At 44.8% G+C, this 18,342-nt stretch overlaps 1 protein-coding gene across 1 annotated transcript in view; it reads left to right on the forward strand.

The window, feature by feature from the left end:
* Positions 1-18,342, forward strand: part of SH3BGRL2 (SH3 domain binding glutamate rich protein like 2) — a 46,814-nt gene that overhangs the window by 16,513 nt on the left and 11,959 nt on the right. Inside the window, exon 2 of the mRNA XM_068281530.1 lies at positions 6,792-6,977. Coding sequence (XP_068137631.1) covers positions 6,792-6,977 — 186 coding nt within the window. The remainder of the gene's footprint in view (positions 1-6,791; positions 6,978-18,342) is intronic.

An 18,342-nucleotide genomic window follows, 5' to 3' on the forward strand; every position in this document is an offset into this window, starting at 1 on the left:
TTTAACACACGCGCGTCGCCATAGACCTACACGACTTCCGGTCCGCCGCACATTTCCCCAGCACCACATGGTAACGTGCAATTGCCTTCACATCAGGGATGCAGCAAAATCGGCACTTCCGACGCATTGCCGCAAGACCAGGTCGGAATGAAAGTCCCCATAGACTTTCAATGCCCTGCGGTGGGGTGCGGTAAAAATAACGCACCATCCCAGTGTGAAAGAGCCCTTAGGCTCGTAGACATTTGTGGATTTTTGGTTATGGAAAGGGGTGGAGGGAGAACAAGGAGAGAATGACGGAGGGAGCGGATTCCTGCAGGTGGGGAGAGCAAAATGATCGGCAGGGATCGTTAAAGATCCAGCATGCTGGATGTTTAGTAGACATCAGACAGACGCTGTACACACACTAGATTGACTCACGATTCTCAGCCAAGGTGGTCTTTATCATCCATCACAGCTGTGTTTAAACCAGCATGTGGACGTAGCTGTGGATTGCAGACCACTTTAGTATAATAGTTCCATTTTAATGCAGAGATTTGGATCTCTAAATATGTTCCATTGTCTGATGCATAGTTGATTTCTTGAGGCGTATGTAATACAACAGCTGGTAATAATATGATGAAACTAAAGAATTTGCATTGCGTATTTTGATGAGCATGGCAGTTTTTTTGACTATGGTATGTTAATCATGTCTCAAATATGAAGAAGTAATGTGTCTGTGTTGTGTTCATGTAGAAATCATTTTGCATACTGTTAATGTTTGTACAGGAAGTGTTTGGCAATGGCCTGATTTTGTGCTGTAATGTCAGTGTAATTGTGATGCGTGCTGCTCGCTTCTGCCGATGTCGCTCATTTCCTTTCATGACATTAGTTCTGTTTTTGCTCCTATTGTCCGGCGTCATAGTACTTTTTTTATTGTTTGAAATCTGCATTGTAACTATTGCTATACAAAGTCTCATTCACTTGCTTATCTCTAAATATCAAATTGACACATTGAAAGGCGTGCCAGTGTGGATTGCTTCTGCCAATTTGCTATTTAGCAATCCTGCCTTGTCACAATCTCATGCAGTTGCAGGGCTGCAACCTTTTGCCACCTGATGGGATAAAAAAAGTCAGTCCGAGTTTGCTGTATCTTATTTTTTTTTTTTTTTTCATGCTTATCTACCATATCACTGAATGTTTAATAATTATCAGCATAGATTAGTAGTAGAGATTAACACTCCAACATATGTCTCCTGACTTGTGTGGTTAACATGCACATGTTTTACATGATGTAACAAACCTTGCCATGAATCCCTGCAATGTATAGAGCTGAATTGAAAAAAAAAATATTATTTCGCAATAGTGAAGTTTCACTATCTTTATGAGCCTGAATGGTGCATTGGTCAGTTAAAGCGGACCCAAACCAAACATTTTTTTTAATTCAAAATATTTAATTGCACCACTCTGACACATACAAATATAAACACTCCTTCAAGCCTATGAGCATTTCAGTGCATGCTTTTCACTCTTCTCTTTGCATAACTAGGGTTATACAGGTGGCAGCCATTAGCAATTCCTTCTTTGCTGGACACCATCTACTCCACCAGTTTGCCGGATTATTTCCCGGCAAAATGAAAGGAAGGTAGGGGTTTCTCCAATAAATGTAAAATATTTTATATTTGTCATCATGCAGCTGAAAAAAGGCTGCTATTTATTATTATAATTTAGAAAATAGATTTTATTTCTTAAATCTTGTATTTTTAATTTGGGTCCACTTTAATAATTTTCAGCAAGAAAGCTGGACCATGGACAGAATTTGCTCACATGTATATTCTCACTAAGTGGATGTAATATCAAAGTAAACCTATACTGTAGATAAGGGGGTAAAAACAGATACTTAAGGCAGCCATACACTGGTCGATGTGCCATCAGATCGACCAGCTGACAGATCCCTATCTGATCGAATCTGATCAGAGAGGGATCGTATGGCTGCCTTTCCTGCAAACAGATTGTGAATCGATTTCAGCCTGAAACCGATCACAATCTGTTGTGGTGGTGCTGCCGCCGCTCCCCCCGCCGGTATACATTACCTGAGGCTGGCTCCCGGGCGTGATGTCCCCGTCATGTGGCACCTCCGGCTCCGGCATCCGCATAGAACTTAAGCTATCACACCAGTGACAGCGGAAGTTCAAATAGAGCGCCCTCTAGTTGTACTTCCGCTGTCACTGGCATGACAGCGGAAGTTATACGAGGATGCCGGAGGTGCCATGACGGGAGCAGTGACGGACGGGATGCCCGGGAGCCAGCCTCAGGTAATGTATACCTGATCGGATCGGCCGCCGCTAGCGACGCGCTCCCTACCCGCGGGCGATCGAGGGTAATTTCCCGCACGGCGCGATCGACGGACCGATCCGATTTCGGGAGGAAATCGGATCGGCGGGTGCGTGTTGCGCGAACGATTGGCAGCAGATTCGATCCCAGTGATCGAATCTGCTGTCGAAACTGCCGCAAATCGGGCCAGTGTATGGCCACCTTTAAAGTACAACTGTAGCAAGAGGTATCTAGAGGCTGCCGTATTTTTTTTTTTTTCTTTAAGGGCTCATTTCCACTATCGCGAATTCGCATGCGTTTTCGCATGCAAATTCGCATAGCAATACAAGTGAATGGGACTGTTTCCACTTGTCAGGATTCCTTTGCGTTTTTCTGTGCAGAAAAAATTCGCATGGCAGAGCCATCAGAATTCGCATGCCGCATACCGCTATGCGAATCGCATACAATGTATTTAATAGGAAATTCGCATGAGGTTTGGGTATGCGAATTTTCATGCGAATTTTCATGCGAATTCGCATGGAAACAATGGAAAAGCACACCAGCACTGCCATGGTTAAATTCGCATGCATCATCATCCATTCGTATGAAAATTCGCATGGACCCGAATTTTTTCCGCGGCGATTCGCACCGCACAAGTGGAAATGCAGCCTTAAGCAATACCTGTTGCCTGGCTATCCTGTTGCTCTGCCTCCCAAATACATTAAGCCATAGACCCTGAACAAGCATGCAGCAGATCAGGTGTTCCTGACATTATTATCAGATCTGACAAGATTGGCCACATGCTTGTTTCTGGTGTGATTCAGACACTACTGCAGCCAAAAATATCAGGGCTGTCTGGCAACTGGTATTGTTTAAGGCCTCTTTCCCACCAGGACGTTGCGTTTTAGGGGATGTTATAGGTCGCATAACGTGCCCCTAACGCAACGCCTGGTGGTGTTGGGGGAGGACGCTACCTAGAGCTGCGTTATGCAGCTCTTGGTGCTCCTTTTTGTGCTATGCGATGCGGAGACCACGTGATCCACATCACGTGGTCCCGCCAGCCAATCACCGCACAGAGCGGCCGCTCCAGGAAGTAAACACTGCACGTCACACAGTGCAGTGAAAATTAATTAGCCATGTGGCTGGCCGCGGAGCAGGAGGGGAGACCTCCTCCTCCAACATTACTGAGCATGTGCAAACAGTCTAACGCCGCTTAGCCGCGTATAGCGTACAGCATGCAGTACTTTCATTTGACGTGCAGCGTTACAATGTAACGCAACGTGGGCACTGTGAACAGCCCATTGATTTTTCATTACTGTAACGTGCGCCTGTAATGTCCCACTGTGAAAGCGGCCTAAAAGGAAATAAATATGGCAGCCTAAACATACCTTTCACTATAGTTGTCCTTTAAGCTGAGGGAAACCTCAGGTAACAGTTCAGGCCTGAGTGCTGTACAAATGTGTCACCAGGATACAGCCTAGCAATGTATTCTGTTGTTATTGAGGACAAAATTGGGGCTATAGCGCAGCGCATGATGGAGCAGCTTCCAGTGAACAGTGTAAGGAGGGGAACAATGCACTAGGCTGAGAAGATCCTGCGCTCTGGATTCTTCAGTGACACACCAATACACACACACTAGATTCTCAACAGAGACCGCCCTGACCATTTGGGGGGGGGGGGGGGGGGCGCGAGGAGCCATATGGGGTTTATAGAATCATTTTTTTCCTTTTTCCCTGGAGACTTATTAGTCACTGTGCAAGCTACAGTGAACTCTCATGTTGTTCTTTGATCAAACATTTTGAAAGTTGAGCCTAATGCAAACATACGTTTCTGTGTGCAAGCTTTACTGATTGTAAGCGGAAGAGTGCTTATTTTCCTCAGTGAAGAGCTTTTTGAATGAACTGTACATAAGTAACACACAAATGCAATGGCTGCTCTCAGCACTGCTGCACTTTGATTTGGTGGAATGTATATGATCAGTAAAGAACAAAGGAATAATTTTTTTTCTTTTATTGCATGTTATGCTGGACTGTAATTACGCTTTTTAAATATATGATTACTAACACTAATAATTACAGATAAACTGAGGGCTTGTTTCCACTGTTGCGACGCGATTCGCCGGCATTCCGACGCTTGTAAAAACGCATGCGGATGCGTTTCTGCATGCGTTTTTACCCGCGATTTCGCGTGCGATTTCGCATGGCAGGGTGCCATGCGAAATTAACCATGACACTGCCAGGGCAAAATAAAATTGAAAAAGGTGCGAAATCGCGGGTAAAAACGCATGTAACAAACGCATGCGTTTTTACTATTAAATACATTAGCGGCGATTCGCACGGATTCCCGACGCAGGCGAAATCGTTGCCTCTTTTGTGCGTTTTTTCTCCGCAAAAAAAAAACGCACAACGCCACCGCAGGAGTGGAAACAGCCCCATCCACTCACATTACATGTGCGAATCCGCATGCGTTGGACGCATGCGGATTCGCGATAGTGGGAACGAGCCCTTAAAGCGGAACTGTAAATACTTTTTTAAACACACGGTTTCACTTACCTGGGGCTTGCAGCCGTCCTGTACCGGTCCTCCACGGGCCTCTGTTCTCCTGCCGCCAGGCCAGTTGCGCCTGCGCGGCTCTGGCCATGCGTATCCTTTCTTCACGGTCCTTGCTATTGCAGGGCTGCGCTGGCCTCGACTTTCAAGTCAAGGAACGGAGCGTCGGCGGGAGAATGGAGACTCCTGGAGGACCGGGGCGGGGCAGGACGGCTGCTGGGGGCTTTCAGAAGCCCCGGTTAAGTGAAACAGTGTGTTTAAAAAGTATCTACAGTTCCACTTTAATTTTTGCCAGGATGTAAAACAGTGAAAAATTAATCTATCCAGTGATGAACATTTCTAGTGCTGATCTCTAAAGGCCTGTACAGACGTCCAACAAATGCACCTGGTTGTCATCTGATCTTGCTCAGTCAAGTGTGTGTACACATGACAAATGACTAGATGAGTGAGTAATAACGGCGGTTTGCTAGCTTCATCCGGTGGATCAACTCGCACTACTCTTGGGCAGATATCCTGCAGTTGGCCATGTGTGTACAAGTTGCTTGAACGACGTGCGCTTGTTTTGAGCATGGCCATGTCGTGCAGCTCATTGTGTTGCTTGCGCATGCAATATATAAATGAGTTGGTTGTTTGGTGCACACAAAATACAAGTAGTGTAAATGGTTCGTTGTGGGGTCGGTCATGTCATGGAGTTGGTCATGATTGGTTGAGGAACAGCACTCAACTGGCCAGAACCCCTATATGAGGTGGGATGTGCTGGACCTTTCACCTGGGTGCCGCCAGGATGCTTACAACACAAATTGATTAACCTAGCAACTTCTGCCACACTTTTCTACGTCCTTGTTTACAAACACCTATAATAAACACATGTAAATATTTGGTTCTGTTTTCTATTTTTAGAAAACTGAGTATGTATAGCACCATCTTGTGGCCAAAAAGTAAAACTACTTCCAAATACACCATCATTCACTTACCATAGAAAAATTAAATACATTTTCATTATTTTTGAAACTCTTTCACTCCTAACCCAAAATAAAAAATTATCGCCATACTTTGTACTAGGGACACAATTTAAACATTGTAATAACCGTGGCGAATGGGCAAATAAAATGTGACTGTTTTTATCTACAATAGCACATTTTATTTTTAAACTACAATGGCTGAAAGCTGAGAAATGGTGATTTTTCTCATTCTTTTTCTTCTTCTTCCCTGTCAAATCCATATAAAATATAATTCTTGGCATAAAGTACTGCCCAAAGAAAGCCTAGTTTTTCCCACAAAAAATAATGTATAGATAATTTCAGTGTGATAATTAGTGATAAAGTTATTACCGAATGAATGGGAAGAGCTTTTGAAGGAAAAAAAAACCTGTGGTAGAGAAGTGGTTAAAGTATGCGTCGTCTCCAAATCACAAAACTTTATTGTACAAAAATTAAAAACCATTGCTGAGACAATACAATGTTTTACATTTTGTACAATAAAGTTTTGTGATTTGGAGACGGTGTGGACTTCAGTCAATTTAAGTGGAGTAGGTCATGCACTTTATTGGACGTGTTTATGAGTGTTTAGATCATGCTGTATGGCAATTATTTATTTATTTATTGTATTTATAATTCAAAATGTGGGGCTGGTAACTGTCTTTCTCCCTAATGATTTATGCAGTCTCTCCGCCACTTTTGGACCAGTAAAAATGTTTTCACTATTCCTCAGCATTTTTTTCCTCAGTAAGTGCGAGCAATGATGAACTAGTTGCAAACGTTTGCAGGAATTCTTTTATAACTAAGGAGCCACTGTTGATTGGTTTCTTCCTCAACCAAGTTATGATCAAGTGAAGAGCTTATATGGTAATTTCAACACATTTCCACAACAATAATAGTGTAGTTGCCCTTGCAAAGACTAGTTTGGAGACTTCACATAATTTTTTTTCTGAACTGTTGTGTCGTGCTCCTACAGATAAAGAAGCAGCAGCAGGAAGTGATGCAGTATCTGGAAGCCCACAACATTGAATGTGAAGTGGTGGATATTACCATGTCCGAAGAACAGAGGCAGTTCATGTACAAAAACATCCCCGGAGACAGATGGCCTGAACGTGGCAACCCTTTACCGCCACAGATATTCTATGACAATACCTACTGTGGGGTAAGTGCCTGCATTCTTTTTATAACACCATTGTGTCTTACATCCAAACTGGACATCTACATTCCAAAACCATACCATATGTGTTTAACAGTAAATTTATTTAGATTTTGTTTTACATAATAAATACTATAAGTATAGCTTGCTGTGCCATTTTAAAACTCACATAATGTCCCTTATAAACTGTAAGGCTATTTGGCATGGCCCTCCTTCCTGTGTGCCTCTTAGCACCACCATAGGACTAGTCAGCCATACTTATCCCTATATTGTTACATCGTTTTTTGTTTTTTTTAACAAGGTTTAACACTATAATAATTAATCCATGTTTAAAGTGAACCTCCAGACTAAAAATCTACTTAGCAGCACTGAAAAGGCTTGGTGTTTCTTTAACAGTTTCACAGCATCAAAACTTTGTTTTTCTTACCCAAGCCTCATTTTTAGCTGCACAGAAGAAAACTGCCCGGGCATTTTTCCCCTGATGCTGTGCAAAGCATGATGGGATTTCTGATGTTGATGTTGTCGTTCTGCTGATTTGGTGCAATTTTTTTATTTTTTTTTATTTTGAATCTGAGATTTGAAGACTAGAGCACACAGCTGGGAGGGGTGATCAGGACACAGGACAGTTGGAACTGTGTCTCATGCTCCCTGTCACCTCCTTTCAACCAAAAATACGGCTGCCCCCATGAAAATGATGGCTGCCCCTAAGAAATGACAAACATTTGCCTATTCATTTAAAACCGTGTGGGTTGCTGCTGCAAGTTGTTGTGTTTTTTTTTTTTTTTTTAACAAATTCATTATTTTATTTTAACCAAAATGTACTAATTTCCCCCCCCCCCCCCATCACCGCGATCGGCTGTCATAGGCATCAGCCTATGAGAGCCTATCGCTCTTGTGCCTCCCCAGGGGACAGCTGAAGGACAAGGCTGTCCCCAGTACAGCGCTGCCATAGATTGCAGCACTTTTGTAAATAGATGGCGGTTTCGCCGTCTAACAGTCTCCTAGCAGCAATCGCCACTGGTAGACTGATGACAGATCAGAGCTCCATCATTAAAGTGGGGATGCATGTACATCGGCGTGCGCGATCCCCAGCAAAACACGCCCCCATAACTTGACACCAGTTGGCGTTACGCAGTCCTGGGGGAGTCACCGCGTCCACGCCAATTAGTATAACGTGGAGTTAAAGGACAACTGAAGCGAGAGGGATTTGGATGCGGCCAAATGTATTTATTTTCAAACCATTCCAGTTGCCTGGCTATCCTGCTGATTCTCTTCCTCTAATACTTGTTCTCAGTGCTCAGTTGCGTTGCAGAATAATTCTGCTTAGGAGCGTAACTAGAAATCGCTGAGCCCCCCCTTGCAAAACTTTGGATGGGGCCCCCTCCCCCCTTGCTTTCTGCACAGGTAAACTAAGAACTAATGTTCTTCAATTGGCTAGTGCACACTTGAATGTGTTGCCCATGCAGGTAAAAACAGACAGCAGTGAAGCACTGCACGCATTTTCTCTGTCAATTACATTAGCTTTTAGTGATAAAACGTATATGTTTTCACACATACAAAAAACTGACAGATGTGTGGTCCCAGCCTCAGCTTATTACACGTACTCTGTCCTCCTCTGGTGACAGCAGAACTGACTCTGCAGACTTCTACAGCATCGCTACAGTACACACACTTGGGGAGGGGTGAAGAGGTTGGGGGCAGGGCGCACTCTACACAGGAGCCTGCTGCACACAGAATAGAGACTGTCTACAAAACTGTGTGATTCCTTACCGGTGGCTTCTCCCCCCACGGGCCCCCTGCGACTTCTGGGCCCCCCTGCGGATGCATCCCTTGCAGGGTCTATTGTTACGCCCCTGATTCTGCCCATACAATTCTATGGGATTGTTCACAGTAAAGCATTGTAACTGATCGTGTTATTCTAACTCGCTGCATGCAGCCTTTGCGTTCAAATCTATGTCCAGTCTCTATTGCAGTTCACACAACCTAACGCGTGCGTTATGCAACTGACCACTGTGAGCCATAGACATTGAACAAGCATGCAGATCAGGTGTTTCTGACATTATTGTCAGATCTGACAAGATTAGCTTCATGCTTGTTACTGGTGCAATGCAGACACTACTGAAGCCAAATAGATCAGCAGGGCTGCCAGGCAACTGGTATTGTTATAAAAGGGAATATATATGGCAGTCTCCATTTTCTTCTAACTTGAGTTGTCCTTTAACAATAATAAATTGCTCTACAATTTTGAGATTCATTGGAAAAAAGCAGGGCTGTGTAGTCGGTACAAAAATCTTCCGACTCCTCAGTTTATGAAACCTCCGCCTCCGGGTACCCAAAATGGCTCCGACTCCTTAGTCTAATACTTACCAGCGCTGTGGATTTTGTACAAAAATCATCCGACTCCTCCTCAGTATATAAAATCACCGACTCTGACTCAAACTCCGACTCCGGGTGCCCAAAATTACTCCGACTCCACAGCCCTGGAAAAAACACAATGTAATTTTTGTGCTGCCCATAGACTTGCACTATATGTTATTTTGCATGGTTTTTCCACTGTGCGGCAAAACGCATGCTACTCAAGCGTGCGACCAGCCTCGCAGGTGCCTCAGTTTGAAGTGCTTGCAATGTATGCTGGGAGATGTAGCCCTTTAATGTGGGCTGTTGGGGGGGGGGGGGGGGGGGGGGGGGGGGTTGACAGGCATTAGTTACCTTTGGGGAGGGGGGGGTACTCTCCCTAGCCCCCTGTCTGTATGCACTCTGCCATCTTCTTCAGCCAGGCCCGCAGGTCATACAGTTTGACGAGCCCGGCTGGGAGATATACTCACATTGAAGGACTACATCTCCTTGCATGCATTGAGGTGGCGGGCAAAGAGTGACACCGCTGCTGGAGCTTCAACCTGCTGCAAGTCTGGCTGAAGAAGATAGCAGAGTGCATACAGACGGGGCTAGGGAGCAGTTATTAATTATTACAGTAGGCTAGGGAGCAATTAGTAAAGTAATTGCTGCCACCCTCCCAAAAGCCTACACTATCCCTTAGAAGGTTTGTTTTAGAGAATTTATTAATAAAATATAATTAAAATATTAATTGCGGCATTTATTTTGTAAATGGTGAACAGTGGCAAGACAGGCCTGTTTCAGTGTGTTGTAGGTACTGCAGCTAGTGTTTTTCTGTTTTCACATACCTCTTGATAAGATTTTTGAGCAGTGTGTAGAGCACAGATAAGACCCCATAGTGAACAGTGTTCCTAATCTCATTCAGCACTTTCTGTCATGCTTTTGGTTTATTTGGGCTTCACAGTAATATACTGTAGTATTCTGTCATGATGGGGAATATTGGAAAGCTGAAACCTCTTCCAAGACTTAACACCTTTTTATAGACACTAGCTCAGTTCTTATCTACTTCCTTATTATTGTTATAATATTTACATACGGTAATAATTTTCAATGGTGCTCCACAGAATGCAGTAAAATCAGTTGTGGGTGGGGACTAAACACATCTTCTGAAGTAAAGCATTGAAAACATCCAACAATACAAGTAAAGCAGAGGTGCATTGCCTTTGCAAGGCTACAGGTACAAGCTGTAACAATAACTTGCTAATGTTAGATATATTTTTTTAACCCAGTGACCAGAATTCCAAGTGACTTATTAATAGTTTACTGCACACTGAATAAGTGGTATGATTGCATAGTAGACAGTCTTCCAATCACATACCCCCTGCCTCTGTATTGGGGGGGAGAACATAGCAGACAGGTGAGCAGGCAATCCAGGGCTGGGTATAAAATGCAATTCCCCTGGGGCTTTAAAGAGAACCTTAACTGAGTGGGATATGAATGTTTCCTTTTAAACAATACCTGTTGCCTGGCAGTCCTGCTGAACTTTTTGGCTGCAGTAGTGGCTGAATCACACACCTGAAACAAGCATGCAGCTAATCCAGTCTGACTTCAGTCAGAGCACCTGATCTGCATGCTTGTTGAGGGGCTGTGGCTAAAAGTATTAGAGACACAGGATCAGCAGGAGAGTCAGGCAACTGGTATTATTTTAAGAGGGAAAATCCATTTCCTTCCCAGTTTAGGTTCCCTTTAAAGTGTACCAGAGCTGAGAGGGAAATGGAGGCTACCATATTTATTTCCTTTTAGGCTAATTTCACACCAGGACGTTGCGTTAGAGGGGGGGTTAAGGTCGCATAACGTCCCCCTAACGGAACGCCTGGTGGTGCTGGATCTGGACGTCAGAGTGAGCCGCGTTGTGCAGCTCACTCTGGCGTCAGTGATGCCGTGATGCGCACTCTTGTGCGCATGCGGCATCACGTGGTCCCCCCGGCCAATCGCCGCACAGAGCGGCTGCTCCAGGAAGTAAACACTGCACGTCATAACGTGCAGTGAATATTAATTAGCCATGTGCCTGGCCGCTCTCCGCTCCTCCCCCACATTACTGAGCATGTGCAAGCAGTCTAACGCGGCTCAGCCGCGTCCAAAGTACTGCATGCAGTACGTTGTCTTGTGATGCAGCGTTACAATGTAACGCAACGTCCACACTGTGAACAGCCCCATTGATTTTTCATTACTGTGCGGTGGGCTGCGTTACAGGCTGCTCTAACGTGCGCCTGTAACGTCCCACTGTGAAACCAGCCTTAAGCAATACCAGTTGCCTGGCTGTCCTGCTTGTTCTCTGCCTCTAATATTTTTAGGCGTAGACCCTGAACAAGCATGTAATAGATCTGGGCCCACATTCAATTCAGTTTTCTCCTAGGTGATGTTTTCGCAACTTGTAAATAAAATGCCTTTTAAACCACCAGCAAGCAAACCAATATTTAAAATAATTTTGACAGTACTTTTTGGTACTTTTTCCATTGCAAAATGCTAAAAAGTTATTTTAAATCTAAGATTAAAAATGATCTCCCAGGAGAAAACTCAGGAGAAAAAGTGAATTGCATATGGCCCCTAGTGTTTCTGACGTTGTCAGGTCTAACAAGATTAGCTGTATGCGTGTTTCAGGTGTGATTCAGACACTACTGCAGCCAAACAGATCAGCAGAACTGCCAGGCAACTGGTCAGCCTCCATATCCTCTTCACTCTAGTTCCCTTTAACTCCCCTCTTATGTCCAGAAGTAGACCTTGTGATTCATGTTTTTAATAATCTACTTCCATAGCTTGCTTGGAGATGTGCAGAATCCCTTGCCGGTACCTCGCTGAGACTAAAGCTCATACTGCAGAGACGGCATACATGGGAATACATGCTTTGTTCAGATTTCTGGAAAGAGCATTGAGCAGTTTACAGGAGCAGGGCCTGAGGATTCTGAAAAACTATTTACATCCACCAAACCAGTGCTATCTAAAGTGTATTTAGGGAAAAATGTTTTTTTTTAGCAGTTTTAGAAACTTCTAGGTTGTTGCAGGATGAAATGTAGGTACATTTTATTAAATTGCTATGGATTGTGTAATGATTTCCAAAGTTATATTAGTTTTGACAAGCCAAGAATTTACACTGCTGAAATCTGCTGAAAAGAAATAAAGTTGAGCTTAAATTAATTCCTGAACAGAGACAGCAGTGAAAACCATAAATATTATTGTCCCATTCCAAGTCCTGCTTTGTATTATCTGTGTTCTTTTCCTGGCAGCATTCAGTGGTTGTGACTTCATAAATCTTGCTTTGTCCATACAAGTCTGTACATTTAGTCTTGCATCATATGGTGATGGCTTCTATCCTCCCACAGCCATTATTCAAGCACTTTCCTTATCGTATACCCTGGCAACACCTTTATTTAATGAAACTTTAAAAGGTGTGGTTCTCATTGTGATCTACTTTTGTTTCTATACACGTTCATTAATTATACCTTGCATCCCATGGTTGCTTCTGATGTATGCTCGTTTGGAAGCATTTTGCCCAGGGGCGTTGCTAGGATCCTTTGTGATATGGGGCACTTTTGGGCACTCCAGCCAAAAGATGGGTATGGCCATGAACCAGAATGTGGGTGTGGTTGTGGGTGGAGCCAAATTTACATGAACTTAACAGCGGTCTAAGTAGGCCTGCCTAGCAAAATGTTGGGTGAAGCCCCCTCTCCATTAATACAAACCAAAAATGCAGCATATCACATAAAGAGGCAGTGTCACTTAGGGCTCGTCTCCACCCAGTGCGGCGTGCGTCTCGCAGATGCACGCCGCACTGAGCAGGTGGGCGGGATCGCAGGCGAATGCGATGAGCCGTGCCATGCACGGCTATGGGATTCGCCGCCTCCGCGGCAAATTCTGCAGGGGGGTTCCGGCGGAATCGCCCCCCCCCCCCCCCCCCCCCCCCCGCAAGCGATTCCGCCGCGGCCCGTCATCCCCTATAGCAGAGTTTCCCCGTGCGAATCATGTGCGGGGAAAATCTGCAGAATCGCCGTAGTGGAAACGGGCCCTTAAACATAGCTAGGCAGTTACTTTGCTTCTGTGCTGGCTAATCTGGCTTTCTGCTGGGTGTGCTGGCCTGTTGCCAGTCCCCCCGTAGCATTCCCTGACCTTCTAGTGGACCGCCCTTCAATGCTCCCATGGCCTCCCATTGAGGTACCCCAACTCCCAGCATGCTCCCATAGAAGAACCACAGCTCCCTGCATGCTCCCATAAAGGCACCACAGCATCTAGCATGGCATCACAGCACCCAATATGCCCACATAGAGGCACCATAGCACCCAACATTCCTACAACTGCTGGGTGCTGTGGGGCCATGCTAGGTGCTATGGTGCCTCTATGGGGCATGCTGGATGCTGTAATGCCATGCTAGGTGCTGTGGTGCCTCTTTGGGACATGCTGGGTATTGTGTGGTGCCATGCTGGGTGCTGTGGTGGCTTTACTCTGCCTGGGGACATCCGGGGCACCACAGAATAGATCCAGGCCACGTGCCACTGATCTTTTGGGCTAGCAACGCCCCTGATTTTGCCAAATACTTTTCTGAGATTACTGGTCTTCCTGACTTGTGTAAAAATGCCTGGCTGTAATGCTAATCTTCTCTCCAACATTCTTGATTTGTTGGGGTGAGAAGTCAGAAAACATTGGGCTCTATTCACAAAACTTCTCATAAATGACTTATTTATTGCATTATTGATAAAAATAATCTTTCAGCACATTTACAAGCAAAAAAATCACTAAGTTGTTCCTAGATTTAAATCTAGTTTTTACAGTTTCATTGTCTCTGCTCAATGACACCTTCATTGCAGTATGCCAGAGCTTAAAGCGGAACTGTAAATAGATTAAAAAACTGTTTCACTTACCTGGGGCTTCTGCAAGCCCCCAGCAGCCATCCTGTCCCGCGTCGATCCTCCACGAACCTCCGTTCTCCCGCCGCCAGCTACTTTCGGTTTTGCCACTGCGCCTGCATGGCTCTGGCCATGCGTAACCTTTCTTCGCGTTACATTCTGCAATAGCGCAATTATAGACGGGAACACGTAGAAAGTATACGCTTGGCAGGGCTGCGCTGGCCTCGACTTACAAGTTGAAGAACGAAGCGGCGGCTGTGAACAGAGGCTCGTGAAGGACCAGTGTGGGACAGGATGGCTGCTGGGGGCTTGCAGAAACCCCAGGTAAGTGAAACAGCTTGTTTTAATTTATTTACAGTTCTGCTTTAAATCGATGAACCATTTACCCTTTTTATCTCTTTCCTGCTCTCAGAAGCCAAACGGATGCCAAATTTGCGAAATTGAGTGCCACCTGATGTGGGGATTGATATGCCCGGTTCAGATTCATGCATAAGGTCGGGCGATTGATGCGCCTATAACAGGCGGTATAGTCCGCAATGTATTTGTATACGCGCTCCCAAGGCAACTGAGAATATGTATTAGGTTGCCAAGGAAACAATGGGCGGCGGCGACGCACTGAGTCCGCCCGCCTATCAGCACGCTAGAATGGAGGGCGGATGTGACGTCGCCGTCTGTCCTGTAACAAACAGGAAATGAATCATGCAGCGAGATGCCGCTCACTGGGACATTACGGAAACAAGCTGATGACGGGGCAGCACCGCTCCAAATGTGGGGGAGGAACATGGATGTGGACATATGAGGAGGAGATACTTTAGAAGGGGGCAGGAACGGCTGGAGGGTATTTAAACCTTTATGCTCAGTCCACACTCAGCTCTGACTTGAGCAGGTTGCTGGGGGAAATTTTGCTGGTGGGGGGAATGATTTGTATATTTTGTATATAGTGTATATATAAATGTGTATCACATCACTCCTGACGACGCCTCATGAAATGAGGTGAAACAATTGTTGAGTAGCACCTAACAGCCACACTCTATACCTCACTCCTTCAAACACCTATGGTGATTTACATACCCAGCTACCTTCTATGAAGGCTTATTTTAGCCCCTATGGGGTCAATTTCCTTGACAAACAAAATGGTGGGCTGGTAATGATGCACATCAGTTAACCAGCCTCCCACTAAGGAAAAAGTGTGCTCAATGCTCATTGTGTACAAGCAGTTCTGGGAAGGTTGACTTCAGTATCCAAACTGTGACTAACATTGTACATGCAAGATAGCTACACCCCACCAAGAAACCACTGAGTGGGGGGGATCAGCAAAGACCCTTGCATGTTTATTCACTTGTTTTGGTGTATACTACCATCCAGTAATCTGGCATTAACACTAAATCAGTACACAGAGACTTGGGGCACTTACCACTTTTAGCAAATCTCTGTGTACAGAAAAGGTCTGTCTGACAGCTCTGATCCAGTGAAGAGGGACCTGATCTAACGTCCCTCTCAGCTTATATGTACAATTAAGGTCAAACCGAAATTGGCAAAGTGTGACATCTTTTAGCCATAGCCCTGGAAAACAAGCATGCAGCATATTGGCTGTTTCTGACATTTTTGTCAGATCTGACAAGATTAGCTGCATGCTTGTCTCTGGTGTTATTCAGACACTACTGCAGCCAAATAGACCAGCAGAACTGCCGGGCAACTGTTATTGTTTAAAAGGAAATAAATATGGCAGCCTCCATATACTTCTCGTTTCAGGTTCCCTTTCAGGCACAGTGCTTTGTGGGCAGGAGGGCGTGGAGCTCTGGCCAGCCCCGTTGTACAGCACCTGCTAACATTGAGTGTTGCCTGTTACAAGTTCCTATGCATGATGTGTGGAGGTTATATCGCTGGTGGGGAGTTCTTCCTGCACTGATTTTGCGCCTTGGACAGCTTTGCCCCTGTAGTAAGTGAGCTGACTGGCTGAGACTGCTGGATCAGCTAAGTGGTGCTGAGTCCTATCACAGTGGCACACAAGTAAGATGAAATGAACACCAACTGTAGCAAATCAAGTTGTTCAATGAAGTGCGGTTAGTAAATTCTTGTTAGAATTACCTGTTTTTGATAGCTTTTGTTATTTGCTGATTCTCCTCCATTTTTGCATAACACACTGGTACTTTTTTAGTATTTGTGAATTATAATTAACAGTTCTATGGTCTTTCTGGATGGCTTTTAGCCAGGGACATGCAAAGTAACATCAGTTTCTACCAAGTTCTGACATAGCATTCAGCGTGAGATAGCTTGCTTGCAGAGTGCTAGTCTGTGGAAACATTGGCTTTACTAGCCCACTAGAAGGAATCCTGAGAATTATATTCAGATGTTGGCAGCCTAACAGCCTTGTAATTACACATTTTACATCAAGTCTGAAAAATTCAAGGTTTTTTTATTTTATTCAAACGTTAAATGTTTGCTAGCTGCTGAGCACATACTGTTTCTGTGATTTGAGTGGGAGATTGTAGAAAGCTTCCAGTGCACTGAAATATGAATTGTGAATAGATCTGCCTTACTGTCCAGCAGAAATGAGAATTGCGTATCTTTATCTAGCCATGCATCATACTCGGGACCCCGAGTTTTGTCTTAATAAAGAAAATGGACTTACATGGGCTTCCCCGGCATCCACCTGGCCCCCTCAGCGGTTTCGCTGGTGCTCCAGTAATGCGCGGACTTCAAGTGAAGTCGCGTGTGCTCGTCCCGCTGCTTACCTGTCGCTTCATCGTGTCGGCCGCCATAAGAGTCCTGCTCGTGCATTCTCTAAAGACTGAACTACGCATGCACAGGAATTTTACGGCGCACGGTGTGATGATGCGACAGGTACGCATTGGGGACGAGCACACTTGAATTCACCCGAAGTCAGCGAATTACTGGAGCCACCAGCGGGACCATAGAGGAGGCCAGGAGGATGCCGGGGGACCTCACGGGCTACGGTTGGCTGGAAAAAGCCCTAGGTAAGTCCAGTTTTCTTTGGGACATGAGGTTCCTTTTAAGGTGCATGTGGAAGGTAGAGTAAAACCCCCATTATCCACAACTCAGTTAGCCAGAAGTCTCAAGCAACCAAAAAAAAAATCCTGGCCTGGCAGGATGCATAAATCTACTTTAGCACTTCTCTATACAGTAATAAACCTTGGTTACATTAAGATAAGTCTGTCCTTTGTCGTAATTTGTTTTAAATGACTGTATGTCGACATTAATTCAGAGTTTATGTATATAGAGTGGGGGTATAGTACTGTTTTTTTTTAACTAGGCATATTTTTTTTCTTCTTTGGGAACTCAGCCTTGATCTTGGCCTGGACTAAAATAAACGGACTTCACAGCCATGCTCCTGTGTCCCTGGGCGTATGTTCGCATCATTGTCCCATAGATTCAGTAGAGAGCATCCAGGAAAAGAATCAAGTATAGAGAAGAAAGAAAGAGGGAGAGAGGGAAAAAAAAGGAATCAAGATGTTGGTCAGAAGTAGGTGTTAATAATTATACCAGGGATGGAGATATAGTTGTAGCCAGCACTGAAGTGGGAGGTGAACGGGTTTTCCACTTATTCACAATTTAATTTTCTAGCTAATAGAGAGAAAATATAAAGGGATAGAGTTAGAACTGAGTCCACAGATCTTCTAGACTACCCTAAATGCGGTACCATCTGGACATCAGGTTAAACTGAGTTAGCTGAGCACTGGCGGTAGCGGGGAACCACATATTCCTGAAAACCTGACACCAATTTATCTCTGTGGCCTAATGCTGGGAATACAACCTACATTTTTCTGTTAGATTTACCTGCCAGATAGATAATTTCCAACATGTTGGAAATTATCTATCTAACCATCTATCTGCCTAGCAATTAGGCATTGTTCTATTCAGCAGGAGATAACTAGAAGACACTGCACCAGAGATAATGACCAAAGGTGGCCATACACTGGTCGATTTGCCATCAGATCGACCAACAGATAGATCCCTCTCTGTCGAATCTGATCAGAGAGGGATCGTATGGCTGCCTTTACTGCAAACAGATTGTGAATCGATTTCAGCATGAAACCGATCACCATCTGTGAAGCTGCCGCCGCTTCCCCCTGCATGCATTACCTGATCCGGCCAGCACGAGTCCCCCGGTCTCCGCT

This window comes from Hyperolius riggenbachi, chromosome 4 (genome assembly GCF_040937935.1).
Source record: "Hyperolius riggenbachi isolate aHypRig1 chromosome 4, aHypRig1.pri, whole genome shotgun sequence".
In the NCBI taxonomy this organism is placed as follows: domain Eukaryota; kingdom Metazoa; phylum Chordata; class Amphibia; order Anura; family Hyperoliidae; genus Hyperolius; species Hyperolius riggenbachi.